General features: G+C 31.3%; 1 protein-coding gene across 3 annotated transcripts in view; it reads right to left on the minus strand.

The window, feature by feature from the left end:
• Positions 1-1,316: 1,316 nt before the first annotated feature.
• LOC105327333 (multiple epidermal growth factor-like domains protein 10) overlaps positions 1,317-11,231 on the minus strand; it is a 43,763-nt gene continuing 33,848 nt past the window's right edge. The window contains exons 1-12 of one of the 3 annotated variants that reach the window (XM_066083405.1): positions 10,667-10,819; positions 8,654-8,881; positions 8,326-8,553; positions 6,784-6,921; positions 6,337-6,474; positions 6,117-6,254; positions 5,473-5,610; positions 5,004-5,144; positions 4,432-4,569; positions 3,075-3,186; positions 2,736-2,809; positions 1,317-2,096 (exon numbers count right to left, since the gene is read on the minus strand). In XM_066083405.1, coding sequence (XP_065939477.1) covers positions 2,059-2,096; positions 2,736-2,809; positions 3,075-3,186; positions 4,432-4,569; positions 5,004-5,144; positions 5,473-5,610; positions 6,117-6,254; positions 6,337-6,474; positions 6,784-6,921; positions 8,326-8,553; positions 8,654-8,881; positions 10,667-10,739 — 1,584 coding nt within the window. In that variant the 5' untranslated portion in view covers positions 10,740-10,819 and the 3' untranslated portion in view covers positions 1,317-2,058. Of the gene's footprint in view, positions 2,097-2,735; positions 2,810-3,074; positions 3,187-4,431; positions 4,570-5,003; positions 5,145-5,472; positions 5,611-6,116; positions 6,255-6,336; positions 6,475-6,783; positions 6,922-8,325; positions 8,554-8,653; positions 8,882-10,666; positions 10,820-11,231 lie in introns of those variants that run through there. The other 2 variants (XM_066083409.1, XM_066083401.1) reach the window with 2 other exon arrangements.

An 11,231-nucleotide genomic window follows, 5' to 3' on the forward strand; every position in this document is an offset into this window, starting at 1 on the left:
AACTCTGGCGTAGGAATATATACAACTACACAAAATAATTAAATTGTTCGTACTATATAAAATCTGACTATTTTCAAGGTATGTATAAATATGTTTCCTTGAAAACCAATGGTACAGCATACAGTTCACCGACTTTATCTATTATTTTCAAGATCATCTTGTCAGCGGTGATGATTTGTGCTTAGGTCCAAACACTGTTTCACTTTCGGTTTGTAAGAGTAACTGCATAGGAGAGTAAAATCAAATCAAGATTAAAATAAACTCCCAAAAAACAAAACAAAGAAACCTTTGATTTGTTTCAGTTAAATATTTAAGCCTATAAAGAGGTGGGAAATGTCAAATAATATTTATTCAAAAGATACAAAAAGGTTTAATGCACCGATCATTAGCAAAATATGAATTTAAATTAGACTGACACATTAATCCACATACAAATTGCTTTCAAACTCTTTGATTTAGAAACATAAACAATGGCATGAAAAAAAAAAAAAAAAAAAAAAAAAAAAAAACCACCGTTCCAAACCACTTTGCAATGAAACATGTAACACTCTAGGAGTGTAAGTTGTTGTATTATTACCTTTTTCGATTACTTCCGGTTATCCTTCAACTTACTATTGTGTGTTGCATAATATGTATGGTAGTTACTCTACAATTGTTGTTTTAGGGGAAAAAAAGAATGAAATTCTTAAGATTCATTTAAAATGGTTTTCCACTTTCACATAAGATATGAATATTGGATTACAAGAGTACAAAATCAGACAATTAATCTATCACTCTTCCTCACAGATTCTTTGAAATTATTTATCTAGGTCTATTTTGGCAGACAAAGAGACATAAGGGTGTGAAGGTATCACTTATCAAGTTTGTTCTGGTCAATTGAGGAATCCACACTGCAGTCAGTGTGGTGAGACCACCCTTATGTAAAGAAAACAAATAAAACAAAGATCTAATCAATAAGAAAAATACAAACTCTAAAAACAATTTCTTCCATCAGAAAGGAAGGTTCTCTGATAGTCCAATTCTATTGTAATTGATATTTTAATCATCAGATTCCATTTTTCTAAGATTAAATAAAAATCAATTTTTATTTTGATAGCTAAAAATGCTAAATGCTATAATCAAGATTTTCCCCTAAACCTTTAACATATAAGAAAAACAATCGTTAACATAATGTAAAAGACTAAACTTTCTGTATTGATTGTTTTTTGACATCTGAACTCTCATTTCATTCATAATGAAAAGCCATTTTATCTTTAATCATTATCAACTTGAACAGTTGATATAGATATCATTCACATTTTTAAATACGTACAACATTGAGGTTGTGGATTTTTTATTAGATACATGTAACATGTTATAAAGTACTTGATTACAATCGATAATAGGACAAACATCAATGTAATCAATAATCCATTGCACAAAATCTGATACAATGTAATCGCGTATTAAACGATTACATGTTTAAGTTTTCGTACCCACGCTTAATATACTACTCTGATAATTTATTCAATAAAAAATATAAAAACTTTCAATAAAGCATCAAAGCCAATTATTGAGTTGTCAAATATAGATATATTAACGTACGATTTTTGTCACTTTACGTTGACTTTTCTATGATTTTATCGCATCTGTGACATTAATTTTGGATCAACACTCGAACATGATTAAAGTTGATAGCCATGCTAATAACTTAAAATTAAATCCGTAGTTTTGGACTTTCATGTCCTTAATCACGAATAAAACATATTCCATTACTAAATACAAAATATTAACAATACACTCTTAGTGTAACAATTGATACATATTTCAATTCGATTCTAATATATACATGTTAAAACATATATAGATTTACAGAAATTTGTTTACTTAATTCTTTTTATCACTTTTACGAAACAATAAAATTAAATTAAGTTGTGATGGTACAAGTAAATAAACAAAAGAATTACAAAAAATATGCATATCTCTTTCCTTGTTTTAAATCAAGTCCTTATTATCAGAAAGAGAATGGTTTACATGATTTTTCCTTACATTGTTTGATATTATTTGGTGAAAATGATCTCATTGCTGTTTGGAAATTGCATCATAGTCATTTTCTCCTAAAGAAAAAAATCACTGAATCAAACAAAAAACAATCTTCAATTTTCAATTAATATTACTTATTAGGTTTGTAACTGACTGACTGCAGAAATAAAGCGGGTTGATCAGTTTTCATAGACGGCGAAGCTTTATGAAGCTGATCAATCCGCTATATATCTGGTGTCAGTCAGTAACAAACCCGATGGCCCAAGGGCTATTAAGTGAAATATTTTTTTTCTAAAGAAGCGGTGACCTTGTTAAGGCCAGGGGCGTGACATCTTGTCAAACTTACAGAGTCAAAATGTTTAATGTTCTTATTTTCACCTTTCAAATAGCCTATGAAAATCTCGATGCACACCTTTTCACTTTCAATGTTTTGTTGCTATCAATTTTTAACCGTTTTCTTACTGTCCTATTGCATATGCAGCATATACAACTAGTTCAAATGTTTTAAGAACTTATAGAACATGGTTTTTGTATTAGATATAATGAAACATCGTGATAAGAAGGCGAGGCGTCGGTCTTATTGTCAAATTTCAATCAAACCAACCGAACAAAGAAATATATCAAGAAGTCACATGCCATTTATCAACCAATGAAAACATGGCATTTTATTCGAAAGAAAAACAAAGTGAAATCGTTACTGAAAATTGTCAAACCTTTTGCGAATGGTAAATAATATATATTGATGTCATCTACATTTTCGCTCATTTCTTTTCTTGCATGCATTTTTCTAAAAAAAAAAAAATGAGATATTTAGTTAAACATGATGAAATATCCTATATTCTTGCTGTTTACGAATCAATAGATTGCCAGAGAGAGAGAGAGAGAGAGAGAGAGAGAGAGAGAGAGAGAGAGAGAGAGAGAGAGAGAGAGAGAGAGAGAGTTACTTTAGTATCAAAATCTTGTTTATGCAAAATATATTTAAATGCAAAAACAACCTAAAATAATCAGACATGATAGTTTCCGGAAACTACCACTACGTTATAACATCTTACCTATAAAGGCATACGACTCCTGCCAGAATGGCCAGGATAAAAAGAACGGCAACAACCGAACCGATGGTGACCACTAAGTTATTATTTTCCGTCTGAGATAGGCTTTTGGCAGCTACAAACGACAGGAGATAATTTTGATTTGATATTCAATTTCATTTTATTGAAAGCTTTTTGCAACAAAAAATGTACACACTATAAAAGATTAATTGGACCTTAAAAGCGAATCGAGTATGATCATTTAAAGACGAAGGACCCAATTCACTTCTATATTAGTGATTTTCACGATTTAGAGTTTTAAAGGATATATCAAATTTCAAAAGTAGACTTCTAGTAGGGACCATTTCAAATATTTTTGCATCAAATTTCTTTTTCAATTCAATATAATAAGGAAAAGCGTTCCGTTGAGATTTTTTTTTTAATTATTCAAATTGAAATATGACATTTATATGATGAATTTGGATTAATTTCATTTAAAAAATAACCATGTTATTGACTTTGTTTTAACGGGGTACATGCCAAAATGCAGGGTTTTTTTTTATATTTCATAAGAAGTACTGCACAAAATCTAAAAATATATTATTTAATTTATCTCGAGGTTGATTTTTGAAACAAAACAAAACAAAAATAATTTTTTAATGATAAACTACTTCAAAACTCAAACATTGGGACGGTTTAACTCTATTTCAATACGAGCATTAAAGCCGATCGGAATCTAAATGATTTCTTCACTGGCTCAATCACTGTTAACTAAGTTATCTAGATGGTTAAATGTAACTTGAGCTAATATTAAACTCACTTTAGTACTGTGGTACACCCTAAAGAAATTGGTGCATGCTAAACAATGTTGAAAAGTAATTCTAGCATAATTTTTTATAGCAAGGTCAGCCACTACTTGGACTTTTTAAAGTGTGTACATGTGTACATTTATTGGTGATTGACCTAGAACAGATTTTGTCAGAAGCGTACTGTAAATTCCTAATTAAACGCGAGGAATTAATATCCGCGTAAAATCGCGAGAAGTCCGTCTCGCGAATTTTAAAATCTCGCTTTTAATTTTGGGACACATGTAAACAACATGAAAGTAAAATAAAATTTCGGCATTCGCGAATTTATGTTCTCGCGATTTGATGATAAATCGTTGAATCGCGGAATTAAGTACTCGCGTAAAATAAGGAATCTACAGTATATGCATTGAGCTTTAGTGATTGTGACATAATATTGAGAATTCAACGTTCGTTAAAGTCTCTCATTTTAGGTGAGTCATATATCCGGGCAAAACAAATTGGACCCTTCGTCATCAAGTTGATAAGAAACTGCAAGAGAGATCCTGATAAGAAACACAATTCCATCATCTTACTTGTGTTACAGAATTTACCGGCCCATCCCAATGAACACTGCTCACACGTTCCATCTCTTTTGTTGCACGGTTCATCGTTAATGCAGTGTCCATCACACTGATGTACACAATTATCTCCAAAAGTTTGGTTGTTACAAACTAATAACATAAAAAAACCCTTTTTTATCGATTATTAAATGTATGTGTGTTTGCATTGCTATTCCCCACTATCATAGAATTCCTTTTGAACAATATATTCTTCGTAAAGAAAGAGATTTAAAAGAACTTTAAAAAGTTTCTGATGATATGCATAACACATTTTTGTCTATATTGTATACTAGGAAACATGCCTACATATGTAAACATTAGCAGTATATGCCATGAAGATATACGATGTTTCCAAAAGTATTAGCATAATTTACATAGTCTTGTTGTAAACAACGCTCACACACACACACACACACACACACACACACACACACACACACACACACACACACACACACACACACACACACACAGAGAGAGAGAGAGAGAGAGAGAGAGAGAGAGAGAGAGAGAGAGAGAGAGAGAACGCTAAAAATACGACTTACTGACGTCGCAGTCCGTTGTCTGGTACCACCCGGGGTCACAGCCCTGATAACATTGGCCACTAATGTGATGACAATCAGTACCATTAAGGCAGCCTCCACATTGTTTGGAGCAATTTACTCCGTAGGTCCTGTTCCTACATTCTGAAAATGCAAATAACAATGTGCTTTCAAAATAAAATTGGATATATTGAAAAAGGAATTCGTCTGATAAAAGATAACAATTTGAATAATAGGGTTTTCGATACATTGTTTTTGCTTAAATTGCATTTCAAAACTTTAATTTTATATTACTGATAGATTTCCTAACTTTAAACTACAAGCCCGTGCAACATAGTTATTTTAGGTTAAAATGTAAAAGTTAATTGTTCATTTTATCCTTAAGGTCAAAGCAATACATGTCAAAACAATCGAGTTGTCCTGTTAATGTTAATTATCGTCATTAGAATGGATACCTATTGACTGTACTCACTCTCAACACAGCTAAATCTCTGATACCCAGTAACACAGGAGTCACAATGTCCATCCACTCTGTCACATGCTTCATCATTTAAACAATTGTTACTGCATCTGTATCGACAGTCTTGTCCAAATGTGCCACCATCACAAGCTTTTAGAATTAGTATATTTAGATAACTATTTATAACAGTTAACATGTTCATTAAAATATTTACAAACATCACATTGTTGGCAAATTTTTCTGCACATTATGGTAGATATTTAAGAGTACTTTGCCGCGTTCAAGGTCGTACCAGCAAGTCTAGCCGCTAGATCTAAGATATATAGGTCTATTGAACGGACTGCTAGGTTAACCGCTAGGTCTAAGATTTGAAGTTGAAAATATTGTTTGTTATTGTCAAGCAGAAATATACATTTTTAAAATTCATTGAAACTTAAAGGATGATCAAAATATAACTAAAAAGATATATTTCATGTTTGTCACAAAGTTGTAACTAAGGTGGGCATCTTGAATTTGATGCTTAGCATAAATTATTCAGGCTGCAAATATCTACGTAGCGGCTTGGCTAGCTTACTGTTCAACTACGTAGCCCTAAGTAGAAAGTACGATCTTGAACGCAGCCAAGAAGAAAATAAATCAAGTGTTCTCAAACCTACGTGTTGAGCAATATTGGCCTTTGAAACCAGCATCGCAACCATTCGGACATGTTCCGTTTTCGTGATTACAAGTTGTGTTGTGCAAACAATTCCCACATGTTTTAAGACAATTTTGTCCAAAAGTACCTTTTGGGCAAGCTACAAAAAGATTTTTAAAAAACATTTAACTTTATTTGTCGTGAAAAAGAATTTAAGTAAAGATAATAATTGTGTTTCTTACTGAAGTTGCAGTGGGAGCCTAGGTATCCAATGTCACAACCATATAAACAGGTTCCTGTAGCTTTGTTACAATAATCCCATTTACAAAACATGTTGCAATGATATTCACATTTAGGGCCGTAAAAGCCAGGGATACAGTCTGGAAAGATATGAAAAACAAATTACTTGTAATGACTTTTGTTTGAATGTAAATGTCGTTTTCTGCATTTTCTTCATAAATAACTCTAAACAAATACCATAAGAATTTTTTTTTTACAGTTAAACAGATTTAAGCATTTTTCTTCGACAGGATTTCATTTTTGACTTGTAAAAAGAAAAACACATAATGCTTTTGTAAATGATGAGATCTAAAATATTACGAACAAACTGTATAGATAGATCTTCTAACCGCTAGTAACACAAAAAAATTAAAAAAAAATTGTGTGCAATAAATGTGCAGAATACTAACTAATACAGGATGGCGGTTGATGTTGAAGAGCACACCCAAGGTCGTCGCACTGTCCTGTATCTATATCACAGTATTTGTTATTAACGCAGTGATCACAGGACTTTGAACAGTTGTCCCCATAAAATCCTGTTTTACATCCTTAAATTTCAAAAAGAAATATTTCATTGAAGCGATGTATCCTATCAATCTTATATAACTCGCTGTTTACTGTTCGGTGGTAGGTTTAATATTCTTCCTCTAATCAAAAAAGGGCAACTATCTTAGATAAAGTGATTTATTTATGTTTATTTATGTTTCAAGCAATCTTTCAAAGAGTATACTTGTCATAGAGTGTATGAAAAACTTTCAAGGCGCACACTTTTTCCTTTTTTTTTAACGTACTTCTACAAAGTTTCATTTTATCATAACGTCATAAAAGCACAATGGCAACGCTCACCTACCGAACAAATGAAAAATTTAGGGAACAGAAAGAACATATTTCTTGAAATATCTAAATATCTTTAAGGTAGTCCATCCATGACTATCATATTTCATATTTAATAGATTGCAAGTTTGATCACTACAATCTAAGTGTGATTTTAAGAGGTTTATTAAATAGTAAACCTTCATCTTTGAAATAAAAAAAACAAATTTATCACATCGTAAAGTTAACATTGAAGTCTATGGGAAAAATGCATTTTTTAAATATATCTTTTTAATACAAGTAACTTTTTCACAAATCTCTTGGTAAAAGGTTGCAAAAGCTCTCACTCTTATTAAAAATGCCAGAAAAAATCATAATTTACCATACATGTTTTGAGAAAACGATTTTTCTTAATTTTTGTAAAGTGAAGAAAAACTCTTTAAAAAAGTTTCAAGTGCAAAAAGTTCATTTAATTGTCAACATATATACTTCCAAGTTTTGTTGATGTCAGTCTCATAATAAATTTGACATATGTATATGATGTAGGATAGATTAATCAAAATTGTTAAATTCCCATCAGTTATGGATGGACTACCTTAACTGTGTTTTGTTTATTGTGTTTAATTTTATATGCATAAATGGTACCGAAAAATTCTTACATTTGACATGTATAAATGGTACCGAAAAATTCTGAAAAAGTACAGAAACATTTCGTTTTTCTGCATTGCGCATAAATATGCTCTTTAAAGACTAAAGTCAGCCCCTTTAAGTAGGGATCAAGTCACCTTCGGGGTGAATAAATGGCACTTTGCATCATGTGCATTGAAATACAATATAGATTTAAAATTGATAAAACAATGGTCACATGAATGTGGTCAAAGGAATTATGCGCATAATTACATGTAACTAGCGATATTCATGTATCTGTTTCCTGACATGTATCAATTCTGTTTTTTTTTATTTAACCATGATCATAATGTAATAGTAAAGGAAATATATTTTTAAAAACAAAGTTAAAAATCGAAAACATTTACTGTTGAAAAAAACCTTTTATAAAGTAATGATATTTAGCACTCATGAGACAAAATATGAAAGTCAATATTTTTGACGGAGGTACTGATGTAAAAAAATAACCATACCAAACACCTGCACTTCACATATTTCGAGAATTGGAACCTCTCCTGACTGCGACTTTGTCTGATAAAACCAGATGTATCTCGCTAATACTTTACACCCGGCCTCTATAACTGTGGGTAGTATTCCGGAGTTATCGGAATAGCACACTTTTGTGTCCGATGAAAGGCTGTTGGTCGAACCTCTAATGCTATATCCTAACAGACGAATTGTGTTTGTTGACGCGTCGGCCCCTTTTAAAAAAATATCATTGTCACCTTCACTTTATATATATAGTTTTTTATCAATTTATCCTAACATGCAATGTGAATTTTTTTGAATTTTCCAACTTACTGTCATTCCTATACCAGAATTTCACAGACTTTATACTTCTAACAGCTTGTAGATCAATTCGTAGCCAAGCCTCAGTGATACCAGACGATACAGCTGTATGTAAACAAGCTCTAACATTTTGGCTGAAGTTTCCATCTACTGTTCTGTTTGGCCAATAAGGATATACGCCTCCAGAGTTATGCATTGAACTACTTTCCGCTTGTGTAACACCAGGAACAACAAATTGAACTGTAAAAAACCCATCGAATTTGTTGTTTGAGTTATACATATGTGTATGGGAGTGGTTTTGGAAAAAAAAGATGGTTTCGGCAATAAAGATATTTTATCAAGGAAGAGAAAATCAGCTTATTGATAAAGTGGGGTCTCATTTGATTTTACAATCGAGATAGAGAGGATTAATCAAATCTTAATATACATTCCACTGTACATAGCTTTAATAGGCAAGAACAATTAGACCAAATATCTAAATCAACATATTGAGAGGTAGTCAGTGCTTTTACTGTTGGGTTGTACAGTGAAATATTTGTTTTGCAAATTCACAAGCATTTGCGCCGTTTGAAAAATATGTGCACACAGTTTTAAGCATATATAAGAAATGCACATGTAAGACACTATTTTTAATCAATATAATGATGGTTATTCCATTGAAATTTTTTGATCGTGTATTATAATACTGAATGTAACACCCAAATTCGAATCGTGTGCATTTCTATGAGGATGTGAGACCCATTCTCAACTAATTTGCTATATTGATGAATTTTTCGATTTAAAATAATAGAATAAAACATTATACCTCTATTTTCACCAAGTTGACTTTCGTTGTCAGTTTTTGATATGTAGATACATCTTTCTTAAAATATGTCTTAAAGATAAGATAATACATCTCCAGATTTCTAATATTCGATAACCGTGTAACAAGACTTACCCATGCTGTAGAGGAAAGTTTAATGCTATCTTATTGATCTATTATTTTAATTGTAAATTTAAAAAATGTATACACCATTGCTTAGAGGTTTAGGAGACTTCAATATTCTGACACACCACAGCAGATGGTTGCTTTTGCGATTTAAATATTCAACCAAAACTAAAACGAAGGTTGATGATTACCTATGTGAACTAACTGAAAATGTCGGTCATCCCGAAAACAACCCTTATATCTACATTAGAACTACTTTTACCACTAAAGTACATCTGATGTGTTTACATTTAAAGTGTGACATGAGTTTTAACAACATAGCATATTAGTGAAGAATCGGTCGAGAAAAATAAACAATTAATAAACATGATAACAATGACAGCTTGCTATTAAAAGACAAAAAAATCTCGAATTTGAAATATCATCATTCTTTATTTAATAATGATGTAGGTTTGTCCGTGCCAGTTTTTCTTAAGTATAAAGCAAGGTTAAGCATGCACAGTGTGTACTTGCAGAACGTAAATATGTTGAAAGCTCCCGCTAACAACAATGAATTGCATCGGGCGATTCAAATTATTTTTCATTTTAAACCGGTCTCGTAGACGAAACTTAAGACGTTTCTATTTCGTTTAAAAATACACATAATGGAATTTTAAATAAGTTTATTGCCTCTGGAACCCTATTTCAAACATGAAACAAATGTACATCGTTGATCAAGCATAGTGATTTTTAAACTTATATAATGCTTTAAGGATTTTAAAAAAGTAACATTTTATGTGTTCGTTTGATTTTTACTAAGGTATTAAAAAGTAGGAGATTAACTTTAAAAGAAATTTCATATAAAAAAAAAGTCACAAACATTGTGTGAATAAGTGTTTGAGGATGTTAAGGAGATTAATTGAAAATTTGTAATGTCTTGTCTGCAAATATTAAAAACAGTATTATACAAAAGGAAAGAAGAAAAATATGTTTGTTATCAAGCTCATCCTATTTGATCTGTCAAACATATGTGCCTCACATTCATTATATGATTCAATATGATAACATTTATGATTTCCGTAATATGTTTTTCGACACTAATGGAAAAGTATACTTACTGTAACTAGAAGCACACTGGATACACACTACAGGTAAAAGTGCAATGAAATAAACGTCCACTGCCGCCATCATTGTTTTGTTTAGTTAAAGTGCGTATCAGAATTGTAATTAAACTACCCTACACGGAACAATATTTCTTCCTGGTGGGTTTTAGTAAAGAAACGTAAACATGAAATGAACTGCATATCTTGTAGGCCAATCAGCATTTCAATAATGATTGGTTTAAGTCAAACATTCAACAAATATTATATTCATTGATTACTTTTAAAACTAGTTGATATCCAATTTATTCCAAACGTTTATATATCACAACTTTTTATCAAATAACATTGTATCCTTTATATTAAAAACAAAAGACTTTAATAAAAAATCCCCTTGACTAGCACAGTAAATGTAATAATCGGTGTGCGTGCCCGTATTCTTCAAGGATGAATAACCGCTATATATTATATAAACATGAAAGCTAAAAATGTGACGCATGCTGACATTGGGTTCATTTTGATGACGATGATTACTGGGAATTTCCACCACTTCTATGGAATCATTTAAATTTGCGGGGGGGGG

The sequence above is a fragment of the Magallana gigas genome, chromosome 1 (assembly GCF_963853765.1).
Source record: "Magallana gigas chromosome 1, xbMagGiga1.1, whole genome shotgun sequence".
Classification (NCBI taxonomy): Eukaryota; Metazoa; Mollusca; class Bivalvia; order Ostreida; family Ostreidae; genus Magallana; species Magallana gigas.